At 40.2% G+C, this 17,315-nt stretch overlaps 1 protein-coding gene across 2 annotated transcripts in view; it reads left to right on the plus strand.

Annotated features, from left to right (window-relative positions):
* Window positions 1–17,315, plus strand: part of GOLM2 (golgi membrane protein 2) — a 115,943-nt gene that overhangs the window by 36,837 nt on the left and 61,791 nt on the right. For both annotated transcript variants that reach the window (XM_054452247.2, XM_054452248.2), the window contains exons 3-6: window positions 2,714–2,816; window positions 6,017–6,107; window positions 11,828–11,972; window positions 12,302–12,382. In XM_054452247.2, coding sequence (XP_054308222.1) covers window positions 2,714–2,816; window positions 6,017–6,107; window positions 11,828–11,972; window positions 12,302–12,382 — 420 coding nt within the window. The remainder of the gene's footprint in view (window positions 1–2,713; window positions 2,817–6,016; window positions 6,108–11,827; window positions 11,973–12,301; window positions 12,383–17,315) is intronic.

Raw genomic sequence — 17,315 nt, forward strand, 5'->3', positions numbered from 1 at the left:
AATATAAAAAGAGAAATTTGGCCAGGCACGGTGGCTCACGCTTGTAATCCCAGCACTTTGGGAGGCTGAGGCAGGCAGATCACGAGGTCAGGAGTTCGAGACCAGCCTAGCCAACACAGTGAAACCCTGTCTCTACTAAAAATACAAAAATTAGCTGGGTGTGGTGGCGGGTGCCTGTAATCCCAGCTACTCAGGAGGCTGAGGCAGGAGAGTCGCTTGAACTCGGGAGGCAGAGGTTGCAATGAGCCGAGATCACGCCACTGCACTCCATCCTGGGCAACAGAGCTAGACTCTGCCTCAAAAAAAAAAAAAAAAAAAGAGAGAAATTTAAAATGTGGCTTGAATATGCAAAGATAATGATTAACTACAAATATTTTATATGAATCATTGATTTTTTCATACTTGATTATTATACAATAGTTATGCATATTGTTAAACATTATGTGTCTCAGCAGATGTTTATGTGACTTAAATTTTTATTCTTCGTTATTGCCACAATTATAATTCCACAATAAAATTTAGAAAGTATAGAAAAAAAGTATATGTTCAAAATCCTACCGTCAAACACATTCACTGATAGCACTTTGATATATTTGTATTCTAGTCTTTTTTTTTTTTGCATGGATGCAATTATATGTTTACATCTGCTGTTTAAAAACATCTGCTTTTTATTTTTTTTTTTATTTATAGTTTTATTTTTTTTGAGACAGTCTTCCTTTATCGCCCAAGCTGGAGTGCAGTGGCATGATCTTGGTTCACTGTAACCTCCGCCACTCGGGTTCAAGTGATTCTCCTGCCTCAGCTTCCTGAGTAGCTGGGATTACAGGCATGCACCACCACACCTGGCTAATTTTTGTATTTTTAGTAGAGACAGGATTTCCGCTTGTTGGCGAGGCTGGTCTCGAACCCCTGGCCTCCTGTGATCCACCCTTCTCGGCCCCCCAAAGTGCTGGTATTACAGGCATGAGCCACCGTGCCCAGCCAACATCTGCTTTTTTTTTGTCTCGCTCTGTCACTCAGGCTGGAGTGCACAGTGGTGTAATCTCAGCTCACTGTAAGCTCCACCTTTTGAGTTCAAGTGATTCTCCTGCCTCAGCCTCCCAAGTAGCTGGAATTACAGGCTCAGACCACCATGCTTAGTTAATTTTTGTGTTTTTAGTAGAGACATGGTTTTACCATGTTGGCCAGGCTGGTCTTGAACTCCTGACGTCAGGCGATCCACCCGCCTCGGCCTCCCAAAGTGGTGGGATTACAGGCATGAGCCACCACGCCCAGCCCCAACATCTGCTTTTTAAAAACAGCTGGGCATGGTGGCTCACATCTGTAATCCCAGCACTTTGGGAGATTGAGGCAGAAGAATCGCTTGAGCTCAGGAGTTTGAGACCAGCCTGGGCAAAATAGTGAGACCTCATCTCTATAAATACACGTATATATCTATATCTCCCTTTCTACTCAGGAAAGTGGCTGTATATATGTCTCCCAAGTATTTTTGGAGTGCTTTTAGAGTAATAAGACTAATTCTATAACCTTTCTGTAAAAAATAGATGTTATAGTATTGGTACATTATGGCTAGATGTTATATTTTAATCTTAATAGCTGTTGCTTATACAGTATAGGCCCCTGTTCTCATTTCTAAAAATTATCTTAATACTACTTTTGCTTAACTGCTAAGGCTGTTAGCTGTTTTTAAAATCACCTGTCTGTGAAATTAACATTTGCTCTTTTCCGCCTGCATTTCTTTTGTCTGTAGGCTTAGATCATGAGGGAATGAAATCTAGAACATGTGTGGCTGGTGATTATGGATTAAACATTTACAAACAAGTGTTTGGCCAGGTTATAATTTACTATCCAGTTTGGAATTTCACATGATTCATTTCCACTAAAAAAATTCAGTCCTAGTTCAGACATTATGAGCTTTGAAAATGGAATTTTGGGATATGTAGAGCTACCATCCATAGCCGAACTAAAAATGTATCTAAAGTGATTGGCACGTAAGTTGGTAGTCGAATGTGATTTAAAATGAGAAAGAAAACTTAAAATTTGTACCCATAGTACTTTTTTCCTACTTTAATAAAGCAGATAGGTTTGAAGAGATAGGTAGTTTTTTGTATTGTCTCCACAGCTTAGCATGTGTCTATACAAAGTGTAATGATGTGTAATTTAAAGAATATTTTGGGTTGGTGTGAAAGCCACTAAAGCTATATTTTTTAAAAAATAAATGTTATCGGTCATGCGTGGTGGCTCATGCCTTTAATCCCAGCACTTTGGGAGGCTGTGGTGGCTGGATTGCTTGAGCCCACAAGTTCGAGACCAGCCTGGGCAACATGGCTAACCTGTCTCTACTAAAAATACAAAAATTAGCCAGATGTGGTGTTGCACACCTGTAGTCTCAGCTGTCTGGGAGGCTGAGATGAGAGGATCACTTGAGCTCAGGAGGTGCAGGTTGCAGTGAGCCAAGATTGCACCACTGCACTCTAACCTGAGCGACAGAGCAAGACCCTATCTCAAATAAATAAATGATTAAATTTTATTGACCATGAATGTGTTACAAAAGGCTATTAAATGTGGTGTTTGTTACATAATTTAATTTCCTGGGAGTATTACTAAAGAAATTGAGAATTATGTATAATTAAAAAAACAACCTATAGCTTCTGAATAGGAAGCATTACAATGAGTGAACTTGATTCCTTTGGTTCTTACCTTGGGTGGATAGAGCAACTTGCCGAGCTTCGTCAGGAGTTTCTTCGACAAGAAGACCAGCTTCAGGACTATAGGAAGAACAATACTTACCTTGTGAAGAGGTTAGAATATGAAAGGTAAGATGTTACATGCAACATATGTTTATCAATCTAAAATATTTGTCCCACTTTTGGACTCAGTTCATCTCTTTCTCTCTGACTTTTGTTTTCCTTTTTTTTTCTTCTTTCATTTTGTTAAGCCTTTTAAATTCCTTTTCTATTATCTTTCTTTAGCTCTTTGAAATCCAGACTCTTTTATTTTGATAAATTAAACAGCATGAAGTATCTCTTAGAGGGCATGTTGAGTTTGTGTATGTTGTAGAATTCATTGTGAGACAGAAAATCTTAGTTTTATTAGATGTGGCAAAGATGGAAAGAAGATTTGTGATTCTTTTTGACGGGCATCCAGAAGATGAAACCAGCACTGGGAGATGTTCCCAGAAGAGCTGAGGGACTGAGCAGGGGCTGCTCTTCCTGCTCTGCATGTCAGCCCTCTTGCTGATACCTCTACACTTGGTGATGAGGTTGGGGAACCTCTTACAGGCCTTTCTAGCAATCACACCTTAAAACTTTTATTGTATTTGTAATCAATTTTGTGGTAAAAGATGTTTTTTAGATTTGTACACCAAAAGTTAGAAAGATTTGCCATATTTTAAAGCATTTTGTGTCCATTTCTGACTTCTTACTTTTGTAGGTTATCATTATACATTTACTTAAATATATGTATTTTAACGTAACAGTATTCAGTATTTTTCTGCATGTCTATAGGATTAAAGATTTAACATATATAGAGGTAATATATTATTCTAGCATATTAATGTACCAAAACTTCTTTAGTTTCTTCCAATTGTGGGACCACGGTAGGAGTTTTCCTTTTCTCACTTTAAGACTATCACAGGCTAGGTTATGGTGGTTCACACCTATAATCCTAACACTTTGGGAGGCTGAGACTGGAGAATCATCTGAGCCCAGGAGTTAAAAGACCAGCCTAGGCAACATAGTGAGACCTCTGTCTCTACAAAAAATTTTTAAAAATTAGCTGGGCATGAGGGCGTATGCCTGTAGTCCTAGCTGCTTGGGAGGCTGAGGTGGGAGGATCACTTGAGTCCAGGAGATTGAGGCTGCAGTGAGCCATGATGATGCCACTGCACTGTAGTCTGGGCAACAGGGTGAGAACTTGTCTTTTTTTTTTTTTTTTTTGAGATGGAGTCTCTCACGTCTCTCACTCTGTCGCTCAGGCTGGAATGCAGTGGCGCAGTCTCAGCTCACTGCAAGCTCTGCCTCCCGGGTTCACACCATTCTCCTACCTCAGCCTCCCGAGTAGCTGGGACCACAGGCGCCTGCCACCACGCCTGGCTAATTTTTTGTATTTTTGGTAGAGACGGGGTTTCATCGTATTAGCCAGGATGGTCTCAATCTCCTGACCTCGTGATCCGCCCACTTCGGCCTCCCAAAGTGCTGGGATTACAGGCGTGAAGAACTTGTTTCTTTAAAAAAAAAAAAAAAAAAAAAAAAAAAGCTGGGTGCGGTGGCTCATGCCTGTAATCCCAGCACTTTGGGAGGCTGAGGCGGGTGGATCACCTGAGGTCGGGAGTTCGAGACCAGCCTGACCAACATGGAGAAACCCCATTTCTACTAAAAATAGAAAAAATTAGCTGGGCGTGATGGTGCATGCCTGTAATCCCAGCTACTTGGGAGGCTGAGCAGGAGAACTACTTGAACCTGGGAGACAGAGGTTGTAGTGAGCCAAGATCGCGCCATTGCACTCCAGCCTGGGCGACAAGAGCAAAACTCCATCTCAAAAAAAAAAAAAAAAGACTATCACAGCTATAAAAATGTCTATGCAAAAAAGATTTCCCGAAACTAGCTGGGTATGCTGGCATACACCTGTGGTCCCAGCTACTCCGGAGGCTGAAGTGGGAGGATCGCTTGGGCCCAGGAGGTTGAGGCTACAGGGAGCCATAATCATGCCTGCACTCCAGTCTGGGCAACAGAATGAAACCTTGTCTCAAAAATAAATAAAAAAATAAAGATTTCCCCTCCCCTTATGTTATTTCAGTAGTATATTTTCTCAAATGTAGAATTCCTCAAAAAGAATGCTTTACCAATTTTGTTGCTTTTATAGCATAGATGAAAGGTTGCTTTCTAAAATGATTGTACTCATTTATAATGTAGATATTTCCCCATAGCCCTACCAAATTTGGTTTTAATTCTAATTTAATTTTGTTAGTATAGGAATAAGATACTACTATATATATATACATATAGGAAGTTGGTGGGTTTTTTTGTTTTGTGTTTTGTGTTTTTCTTTTTTGGAGACCGAGTCTGTCTCTGATGCCCAGGCTGGAGTGCAGTGGCACAATCTCAGCTCACTGCAACCTCTGCCTCTTGGGTTTAAGCAATTCTCATACCTCAGCCTCCTGAGTAGCTGGGACCACAGGAACGTACCACCATGCCTGGCTAAATTTTTTGTATCTTTAGTAGAGACAGGGTGTCATTGTGTTGGCCAGACTGATCTCGAACTCCTGGCCTCCAGTGATCTGCTTGCCTCGGCCTCCCAAAGTGCTGGGATTGCAGGTGTGAGCCACCCCGCCTAGCCACATATAGGAAGTTTAATTTGCATTTTATAATGGTGAAAGTTAACATTTTTCTATATATTTGTTAACTGTTTCTTTTTGCATGATTGGTCTATGTGTATCCTTTGACTACTTGGCTAGCAGAAAGTCACCATCTTTATCTGTTTTGCTGCTGTTCACTTTCTCCTGATGGCACCAGTCTATCTCCTTTATTAGTTTCTTTCGTTCCTAGTATTCTATGGTTTAGCCTTTTATTACAGTGTTTAAACTACTAACTATTGGATGAATCTTCTGCTGCCACTCCTTATCAACTCTCATAGCTCTAGCTTTCCTCATCTGTTACTATAAATTGGTCTCACAGTTTTCTCTTCTATAGTATTTTTCTCTTCTGTGATTGAAGTTGGTTTTGAAAGTTGTTTTTTTTTTATAGATGCAATTTATGGAAATAATAGGAAAAGAATTGTTTTTATCTTTGTAATTTCTGTTATCTCAATTAGCTTTATCAGTATTATCTAACTCCTATTACAAGTTCAAGTATTTTAAAAGTTTTGATAGTGAGCTCTTTGTATGCTCTGTTTTTTCCAGCCCACTCTCCCCTGCTAACTGAATGTTTTATCTTTCTTATGTATGTGTCAACTTCTGGACAACTTTGAGAATCCAATCCAGGGTAATATAACCTAAAAGAATGACTTTGTAATTTAGTTTTCAGTGTGGACAGCAGATCAAGGAATTGAGAGCACAACATGAAGAAAATATTAAAAAGTTAGCAGACCAGTTTTTACAGGAACAAAAGGTAAATTTTTAAAATATACTTAAATCCAAACATTTTTGTTATAAATCATGGTAATTTAGAAATTAAAATTGTAATTTTGTCACAAAACATTATATTTTAAGTTTTCCAGCCAGCCTAATTCCAAAAGTGATTTACAATGGCTTTATTTCTGAGTAAATTAAACATTTACAAAAATATAATCTTAATTCTTAAAACTGGTCAGGCACGGTGGTTCACGCCTGTAATCCCAGCACTTTGGGAGGCTGAGGTGGGCGGCTCATTTGAGGTCAGGAGTTCAAGATCAGCCTGGCCAACATGGGGAAACCCCATCTCTACTAAAAATACAAAATATAGCCAGGCCTGGTGGTGCATGCCTGTAATCTCAGCTACTCAGGAGGCTGAGGCAGGAGAACCGCTTGAGCCCGGGAGATGGAGGAGGTTACAATGAGCCAAGATCGCACCACTGCACTCCAGCCTGGGTGACAGAGTGAGACTCTGTTTCAAAAAAAAAAAAAAAAATTAAATTAATTTTGAACCAAAATATCCATCTTTTTTAAAAAAAAATTTTGTTGTTAATATATTTCTCAGATTGTAAAGTGGGCAGCTTTTTTACTGAAAATTCACTACTTCCTTTTTTATGCATTTGAGAAATAGAAAAAAAGAAACGCTTTTTCCTTTATTATCAGTCTCTGTTATTCTGACACCCTTTCCTAAAGCACAGAAATGAGACACTAGCCACTACAACCAATTTGATTCATACTTTTTTTTGGGGGGGGCAAATTCTTTTATTAATTCATTTTAAGTTAATATGTATTATGAAGATTCTTTTAGCAATAGAGGAAATTGTCTGAAGATTACTGGTTATTAAGGACATGATTCTTTTTTTTTTTTTTTTTTTTGAGACGGAGTCTCGCTCTGTCGCCCAGGCTAGAGTGCAGTGGCGTGATCTCGGCTCACTGCCAGCTCCACCTCCTGGGTTCATGCCATTCTCCTGCCTCAGCCTCCCGAGTAGCTCGGACTACAGGCGCCTGCCACTATGCCTGGCTAATTTTTTGTATTTTTAGTAGAGACAGGGTTTCACCATGTTAGCGAGGATGGTCTCGATCTCCTGACCTTGTGATCTGCCCGCCTCGGCCTCCCAAAGTGCTGAGATTACAGGCGTGAGCCACTGCGCCTGGCCGATTCATTTTTTTATACCCTGTAATCTTACCTGACTAGGCATGATTTTTATGAACTCTTGTGATTTAAAGGAAAAAAAGATTTAATAGTGAAAAGTATTTGTTTTGCTCTTTGGTAGCATCTCAACTAAAGGACTAGAAGTTAAGGATATCAGGTTTTCATTTTTAGCTTTTTCACAATTTTATAGTAGGATATAGAGGGTGTCATTTCTTTCTCCATTTCATTTTTTGAATCTACAAAGTGGAATACCTGCTGCCTATCTGCAGTCTACTTTGAAGAGGTGTTTAAGGATGGATTGGTGGACGAAGGCAGGCCTGAGTGAGCTACCATAGTAGAGGCATTGAGGGCAACCAAAAGGTATTATTGAGACACGGGAGGGTCAAAAGAACATAATGGAACACAAAAGGAAGGGGAAGAGAGGTTTGCTATTGCAATTGTGTCATTATAAGCGTAGTATATAAATAATGGGATAAGTTTGCTCTCTTCTATTCTCTTTTTTTTTTTTGAGACGGCGTCTCACTCTGTCGCCCAGGCTGGAGTGCAGTGGCACGATCTCAGCTCACTGCAAGTTCTGCCTCCCAGGTTCACGCCACTCTCCTGCCTCAGCCTCCCGAGTAGCTGGGACTACAGGCACCTGCCACCACACCCAGCTAATTTTTTGTATTTTTAGTAGAGACGGGGTTTCACCATGTTAGCCAGGATGGTCTCGATCTCCTGACGTCGTGATCCGCCCGCCTTGCCTCCTCCCAAAGTGCTGGGATTACAGGAGTGAGCCACCACACCCGGCTGCTCTCTTCTATTCTCTTAAGGAATACAGATGAGAGCTTTCCCTTTTTTTCCAAGCCAGTGTTATTCTCTTTCTGTTCTTCTATACTAGGCTATTTTTATGTTATTAATTAACTAATGCTTCTCCAATTCTTCCTTGCCATTATCCTACCCTAAATGGAAAAGGCATGGCAGGAATTGAGGTGCCCAGAGAACTTCTCCTTTCTGGGTAGCACATCAGCCCTTACCCTTTAGATCAGCTATCTAATTCTACTCCCCACCCTTCATTTCCTGTTCTTTAACTACTACAGCAAGTTGGTTCTGTGCAATTTGAGTTTTTATAGAGACAAATCCAATGTTAGCTATATGAAATAAGCATGAATTGTATTCAGGGCTTTATCTTTTTGTTTGTTAATTTTAAAATTAATTAACCAGCCACATGTCTATCATAGAAATGACTCTGGAAAAGAAGTCAGCAAACTATAGGCCGCAGGCTGAATTCAGCTTGCTGCCTGTTTTTGTACTGTTTAGAGGCCAAAAGTGGTTTTCACATTTTCAAATGGTTGAAAAAAATCAAGAGAAAATTATCTTAGTACTTGGGAAAATTATAAGAAATTTATATTTTGGTGTTCATACATAAAATTTTATTGAGACACAGCCATGCTTATTTGTTTACTGCGTTCATGCTATAAGGCCAGAGAAACTCTCATAGCCCAGAGAAGACTAAGGAGACCTGAGGACTTAAATGCAGTGTAGTAGCCAGGGGCAGTGGCTCACGCCTGTAATCCCACCACTCTGGGAGGCCAAGGTGGGTGGATCACGAGGTCAGGAGTTTGAGACCAACCTGGCCAACATGGTGAAACCCCATCTCTACTAAAAATACAAAAAGTTATCCAGGCATGGTGGCTGGCACCTGTAATCCCAGCTACTCAGGAGGCTGAGGCAGGAGAATCCTTTGAACTGGGGAGGTGGGGGTTGCAGTGAGCCAGTACTGCACCACTGCACTCCAGCCTGGCAACAGAACGAGACTCCATCTCAAAAATTAAAAAATTAAAAAATTAAAATAAATGCAGTGTAGTATCCTGAATTGGATCCTAAAACAGAAAAAGGGCTTAGTGGAAAAACTGGTGAAATCTAAGTAAGTCTGGAGTTTAGGTACTAATAATATACTGATTTTCTTTTTTAGTTTTACAAATGTATCGTGGTAATTATGGATGGTAGGTTAACAGGATTTTAACATTAGGGAAAACTGGGTAAGGGGTGATTACTTTTCTGTAAATCTAAAATTATTTCAGAATAAGAAATTTATTTGAAAAACAATCAGGAGGCCCCCTAACCAAATCACAAACATTGCATCTAGAAAAGCATCTTATTTTATTAATATTAATATTGTCCATTCATAGAAAGGTACTGTCAATAATGCATTAAAGATACAACATCTTTGTTAACTATTTTCAGTGGAAAAGTATTTTTGAACAGTAGCTTGTTGACTTTTAATTTTGTTCAATATTTGTCTTATCCACATCTGCAAAAGAGTGAAGAGTACTATAGCAATAGCCTTATGAGATAGCATTATAGTGAAGATGCACAGAGATGCAAGCTGGCTGCTCAGGTTGTACCTCATGGATTTTCTCACCCTTGGTGTTTATATTGACATGTTCAAAAATTTCGGTTTATCATTTCATTCATCAATGATTAAACTATCAGAATTGATTATAGCTTACCAACTTACAGGAATGTGGGATTTGGAGTCAGAAAGACTGTGGTTAGAATTCCTTCTTCACAATTCTCTAGTTTAGTGACTTTGGACAAAACTGCTTAATTTTTTTTTTTTTTTTCTGAGACGGAGTCTTGCTTTGTCACCCAAGCTGGAGTGCAGTGGCCCGATCTCGGCTCACTGTAACTTCTGCCTCCCGGGTTCAAGCGATTCTCCTGCCTCAGCCTCCTGAGTAGCTGGGATTACAGGCGTGCACCACCATGCCCTACTAATTTTTGGATTTTTAGTAGAGACGGGGTTTCACTACGTTGGTCCGGCTGATCTCAAACTCCTGACTTCGTGATCCACCCGCCCCTGCCTCCCAAAGTGGTGGGATTACAGGCATGAACCACTGTGCCTGGCCCAAACTACTTAACTTTTTTTTTTTTTTAATGGAGTGTTGCACTGTTGCCCAGGCTGGAGCGCAGTGGCGTGATCTCGGCTCACTGCAAGCTCCGCCTCCTAGGTTCACGCCATCCTCCTGCCTCAGGCCCCTGAGTAACTAGGACTACAGGCACCCGCCACCACACCCAGCTAATTTTTTGTATTTTTTAGTAGAGTTGGGGTTTTACCGTGTTAGCCAGGATGGTCTCGATCTCCTGACCTCATGATCCGCCCACCTCGGCCTCCCAAAGTGCTGGGATTACAGGCATGAGCCACTGCGCCTGGCCCAAACTGCTTAACTTTTTAATACCTCAGTTTTGTTTTTCTCAAAACTATTAATTTTATTTCTACTAGAGGACAGCTATGAAGGCAATTTGGAAACTATGAAGCACGATGCAAATATTTATTGTTGATTTTACCTGCCAGGACACTGGAATACCTACACCTAATTGTCAGAGTACTCTTTCTCCTTTATTGTGACACACTCTTAAGATTTGGCTCTTGTGGCCGGGCATGGTGGCTCACGCCTGTAATCCCAGCACTTTGGGAGGCCAAGGTGGGCGGATCACAAGGTCAGGAGATCGAGACCATCCTGGCTAACACGGTGAAACCCCATCTCTACTAAAAATACAAAAAATTAGCTGGGCGTGATGGTGGGCGCCTGTAGTCCCAGTTACTTGGGAGGCTAAGGCAGGAGAATGGCATGAACCCAGGAGGCAGAGCTTGGAGTGAGCCGAGATCGCGCCACTGCACTCCAGCCTGGGCGACAGAGCAAGGACTCTGTCTCAAAAATAAATAAATAAATAAATAAAATTAAAAAAAAAAAAAGATTTGGCTCTTGTTTTTCTAGATTCCATATAGATTTTTTCGTACTATTTTTATAACATTACTAAGAATTATATTTCATACTGCTTTAGAGTTTACAAAGCATTTATAGATGCATTAAATGTTGACTAGAGGAACCTATATATGGCATCCCAAGCTTGTGTTCTTGAATCCTTGCTGCTCCCAATTTTCCACGGAGGCAAACTTAATACTGGTCCACCAAGAGAATTGAGTTAGGCCTAACCATATACCTGAAGATTCACATTTCCAAGAAGATGCTAGGTTAGGAACAGGTTGGAGGAAGCACTGACCTGTTTATTGTCCTGCCATTACTTGCTGTGCTTTGGTGACCAGCACACTTAGGAAGAAGATTGCCTGTTTTTCACCCTTGCTCTTGAAGAAGCACCTGTGTACCAGTCTCCTCCTTTCTGCCATCCTGCTTGGTTCTAACATATGCTTACAGAGAACCCACCCTGCCCATAGCACCCAGGAAGATGCCCAATTGTAGGCCATCAGGGCAACCTATAGTACTCAGCAGGCTGTCTTGCAGAATCACACACCTCAGCATAGCCAAGCAGAGTCACCTCTGCCTACCAAATCATTCATTTACTGTAGCTAGAGATTTTCAAAAGTGTTAATTCTTTGACTTTTTATCAGGTATAAAAATCACACAGAAAATAATGTATCCTGCATCTCCAGTTGTTCATTATTTGAACCCATGGTATATGTTTTACAAGATGAACTGTTTCAGAACATTTAATTAATAGTTGTGTCGGTGATTTAACAATTTGAACTGAAAAACACTTATTGTTACCAAATCTTTATCTAACAGCAAGAGGCCCACAAGATTCAATCAAATGATGGAAAAGAATTGGATATAAACGATCAAGTAGTACCTAAAAATATTCCAAAAGTAGCTGAGAATGTTGCAGATAAGAATGAAGAACCCTCAAGCAATCATATTCCACATGGGAAAGGTATTATTGTTACTATTCTTTTGTTTTGTATTAATAGGATATTGACTTTTTCTTCCCGTTTTGAAGTGAATATTTTCAATCATAAAGAAAATTGTTTGATTTTAGTTCACACATGATTAAGTGTCTGCATTGTTTCAAATTTGGATCGTTTGATAGAAGAGAAAAAAGAGTAAGTTATTTTAGAGTTACAGCTATGTCCAAAGCAAGATATAAAGATGTTCAGTTGATGCAGCTTATTACTTTTAGAAACTGATTGTTATAGTCCTTCAAAACATTTTCAAATTATGTAAGAAAAATGATAGAATTCTATCTTTTTGTTACTTGGGCAGAACAAATCAAAAGAGGTGGTGATGCAGGGATGCCTGGAATAGAAGAGAATGACCTAGCAAAAGTTGATGATCTTCCCCCTGGTAAGTAAAAATTGTTAGAGAATTCAACTAAAGTGATGATAATACATTTCATGTGACCCCATTCTCTTTTTGGGTAACACTTGGAAAAGTCACAGATATCTGGATGATTGATATTTCTACTTAATTAAGTACCCATTAATTGTCAGGACTTTTTTTGGATCCAACTTTTATAAATTTTTTTGCTAAGATGTATAAAATACTTGTTTTTGCCTTGATAAGAATCACCTATATTTGAATCTTTTCTTCGCGACTCAGAGTTTTTGCTTATGACAGTTGTACTATATAGAGTCATTTATGTTTACTAAAAGTATGCATGGCTCTTTTCTTTCCTACCAAATGTGCCCATATTCCTGTGTTGTTGGTGTGCTTTAATATGACATAGTAATACCCTAATAAGAGTTATTTAATTATTTAGTTTTGAGGGCTTGGCTTGTCCTTTTAGTGAATTACCCCACACTTTCGGATAGTTTGTTTAACATTTTTTTTTCTTCTTTTCTGGCCACTTCTGTTCATTGTATGTCTCTTTCCTCCTTAATGTGTCTGCTTCTTATCCATTTTCACTTGAAGTCCTGATCCCACTTGCTGCTATCCTAATCCCCTTCATTTTTTTCCTTCATGTGTCTTCTTTGTTTTTCTTGCCATATCTATGTTTCTTGGCTGTTAATGGTACTCCTCCCTGCTGACTCCAATTATTATGGTAGAAAAATAAGAAATTAACAGCATGCCTCTGCTGCTTTTGGCTGATTTTATTTCTTCTCAGCCTCAGTAATTACTTCTGTGATTATAGCTAGTTGTACATGACTGAAATTGCTGAATGTTTAGATCAAATAAATGAAATATTTGTCCTTTCATTGATATAGTTTTATTGTCTTCTCAAATTCTTATGGGTTTCCAATTCATAGTGATTTCCCCTAAAATAAAGGTAAGGACAAAAGCAATAACATAAATTTGAAAATAAAGAATCAGAATTAGCAAGCTTTGTTTGTAAGACAATGAAGTAATCCAGTGATTTTTTAAAATTAATTAATTAATTAATTTTGAGATGCAGTCTCTCTCTGTTGCCCAGGCTGGAGTGCGGTGGCGCCATCTTGGCTCCCTGCAACCTCAGCTTCCCAGATTCAAGCATTTCTCCTGCCTCATCCTCCTGAGTAGCTGGGATTACAGGTGTGTGCCACCAAGCTCAGCTAATTTTTGTATTTTCAGTAGAGACGAGGTTTCACCATGTTGGCCAGCTGGTCTCGAACTCCTAACCTCAAGTGATTCTCCCACCTTGGCCTCCCAAAGTGCTGGGATTACAAGCATGAGCCACCAAGCCTGGCCTCTTTTTAAAATTTTGAGACAGGGTCTCACTCTGTCACCCATGCTGGAGTGCAGTGGTGCAGTCATGGCTCACTGCAGTCTTGATCTCCTGGGCGCAAGCTATCCACCCACCTCAGCTTCCTGAATAACTGAGACTACAGGTGTGTGCCATCATGCCCAGCTAATTTTATTTTTTATTTTCTTTATTTTTTTTTTTTTGTGATATGGGATCTCGCTCTGTCACCCAGGCCAGAGTGCAGTGGCATGATCGCAGCTCACTGCAGCCTTGATCTCCTGGGCATAAGCGATCTTCCCACCTCCTCCTGAGTAGCAGGGACTACAGGCATGTGCCACCACACCTGACTAATTTTTATAGTTTTTTTGTAGAGATAAGTTTTCACCATGTTGCCCAGGCTAGTCTCGAACTCCTAGCCTTAAGCAATCTGCCTGCCTTGGCCTCCCAAAATGCAGGGATTACAGACATCAACTACCATGCCCAGCCTATTTTCTTTATTTTTTTGTAGAGACAAGGTCTCACCATGTTGCCCAGGCTGGTCTCGAACTCCTAGCCTTAAGTGATCTGCCTGCCTTGGCCTCCCAAAATGCAGGGATTACAGGCATCAGCTACCATGCCCAGCCTGTTTTCTTTATTTTTTTGTAGAGACAAGGTCTCACCATGTTGCCCAGACTAATCTCAAACTCCTGGGCTTACGTGATCCTCCCACTTCAGACTCCCAAAGTGCTGGGATTACAACCATGGGTCACTGCACCCAGCCAAAAAATATATCTAGAGAGAGCCAAAAATTACATATATTTTTTTCAGAGACAGGGTCTCGTTCTGTTGCCCAGGCTAGAGTGCAGTGATCACAGTTGATGGTGGCCTGAAACTCCTAGGCTCAAGCCATCCTCCCACCTCAGCCTCCTAGGACTACAGGCACACGCCACCACACCTGGCTAATATTTTTATTTCTGTAGAGACGGTGCCTCACTGTTGCCCAGGCTACTCTTTAACTCCAGTCTTCAATCAATAGTCCCGCCTCAGCCTCTCAAAGCACTGGGATTATAGGCGGGAGCTGTGGTGCCTAGCTGTAATTCAGTGATTTTTAAAGTGTGGTCTTTGGGTCAGCAGTACCAGCATTACCCAGGAACTTGTTAGACACGCAAATTCTTAGGTCTCATTCCAGACCTGCTTAATCAGAAATTTTGGAATGGAGCCCAGCAATTTGTTTTAAAAAGCTCTCCTAGTGATTTTGATCTATGCTAAAATTTGAGAACCACTGATTTAGATATTAATTTAAAGAAATGTTCAGAGCAGGAACTCTGTATTCTTCTAAATTTTTGTAGCACTTACTCTAGTCCTAGACACAGTTGAGTTTTAGGTTGATTAATCTATTTTACATTGAGCTTGTATATTTTAAAAACTATACCCAAAGTTTTGTCAAGGACATACTGCTGGTTTCTGATACATAGAAGCACTCTATTCAGATATGAGCAACAGTTGGCTACCTGCATACATGTATTTTTCATGTAATATACCTGCAAAATATATTATTTGTATTTAAATATATATAATTTTTAACCTCTATTATTTATTTCCACATACTTTTCTCTTTTTTTTTTTTTTTTTTTTTGAGACAGAGTCTTACTCTGTAGCCCAGGCTGGAGTGCAGTGATGCGATCTTGGCTCACTGCAAGCTTCGCCTCCCAGGTTCACGCCATTCTCCTGCCTCAGCCTCCCGAGTAGCTGGGACTACAGGTGCCCACCATCACATCCAGCTAATTTTTTGTATTTCTAGCAGAGACAGGGTTTCACCATGTTAGCCAGGATGGTCTCGATCTCCCGACCTTGTGATCCGCCCACCTCAGTCTCCCAAAATGCTGGGATTACAGGCGTAAGCCACCATGCCCGGCCTATTTCCACGTACTTTTCAAGTTAAAATTTTATCATTATTACTCTAAATGTGTAATGTCTCCATTTATTTTCTCATTGGTCATAATTTATTACCCAGTCACCAGGAAATTCCAGTGTTTAGGGTAAAATGAAATGGGAATACAAGAGATCTTAGAGATCTTGTCTTGACCATATCATACAGTTGGTTTTCAAATGTCTTTCATACATGAACCACTCCAGCAGGATAGAAATCTTATCTCGCCTCTTCTGCTTTCTTAATAATAATTTTTAAAAAGTACACAACAATTTTATTAGATTTTTTTTTTTTTTTTTTTTGAGACCAAGTTTCACTCTGTCGCCCAGTCTGGAGTGCAGTGGCGCGATCTTGGCTCACTGCATCCTCTGCCTCCCGGGTTTAAGCAGTTCTCTGCCTTAGCCTCCTGAGTAGCTGGGATTACAGCGCCCACCACCATGCCCGGCTAATTTTTTTTGTATTTTTAGTAGAGACGGGGTTTCACCATCTTGGTCAGGCTGATCCTGAACTCCTGACCTCATGATCCACCCACCTCGGCCTTCCAAAGTGCTGGGATTACAGGCGTGAGCCACCGCGCCTGGCCAATTTTATTAGATTTTATAAGAATGAATAGTGCTACTTTTGATGAGATGCCAACAAATTCATATCTGATTTTTACAACGTGAACTTGCCATATGCAACTTACATGGTTGCAGCACTATAATTTGGAACTGGGAAAAACACCAAGTGTATTAACATTTTGTGTAAATTGATCGTTAATGTAAAAAATGTCTCCATATGCAGACATTTTCTACATTGTCATGGCATATTAAAGGCCTTCCTCTGGATTAAGTTTTTTTTTTACTTTTATTTTTATTTATTTATATTTTTTGGGACAGGGTCTTGCTCTGTCACCTAGGCTGGAGTGCAGTGGCATGATCATGGCTCACTGAAGCCTTGACCTCCTGGGCTCAAGTGGTACTCCCCACATTGGCTCCCGAGTAGCTGGGACTACAGGCATGTGCCACCACACCCAGCTAATTTTGTTGTTGTTGTTGTTGTTTGTAGAGACAGGGTGTCGCTATGTTATCCAGGCTGATCTCAAACTCCTAGGCTCAAGCAGTCCTCCCACCTCAGCCTCCCAAAGCACTGTAACTACAGGTGTGAGCCACCATGCCTGGCCTGGATTAATATTTGAAGCTCTTTAAACTATTGGTGCTTTGCTTTGATAATCATTTTTCATAGCAATTATCCTTAATTATTTGAGGAAGTATTTTGAGTGTAAAGATTATTTTGAAATGGTAACTAGTAGAAGGAAACTTTGAGCTCTGTGATCATTCGGACGCAAACACGAAGGAAAGCCATTTCATATCTTTGTATCTTGAGCTCCCTACATGCTGCCTTGCATATAGCAGGGTCCCAGTAAATGTGTATGGTTGAATTATCAGGCTATCTTTAATGATGAGACAATGGTCTCTGGAGTCAAATTGCCTAGATTCAAACCTTTGGTTCTTATCTTTTAACAATTATGTGACCATTTTTTTGCCCTTATATGTAAAATAGAATAATAACAATTCCAGCCTGACAGGAATGTTGTGAAATTTAAATGTAAAACACTTAGAACAGTGCCTGGCACATAGCAAGTGCTATATAAATCTTAGTTTCTGTTGGCCGGGTGCAGTGGCTCATGCCTGTAATCTCAGCACTTTGGGAGGCTGAGGCAGGTAGAT

Source organism: Pongo pygmaeus, chromosome 16, assembly GCF_028885625.2.
Source record: "Pongo pygmaeus isolate AG05252 chromosome 16, NHGRI_mPonPyg2-v2.0_pri, whole genome shotgun sequence".
NCBI classification, from domain to species: domain Eukaryota; kingdom Metazoa; phylum Chordata; class Mammalia; order Primates; family Hominidae; genus Pongo; species Pongo pygmaeus.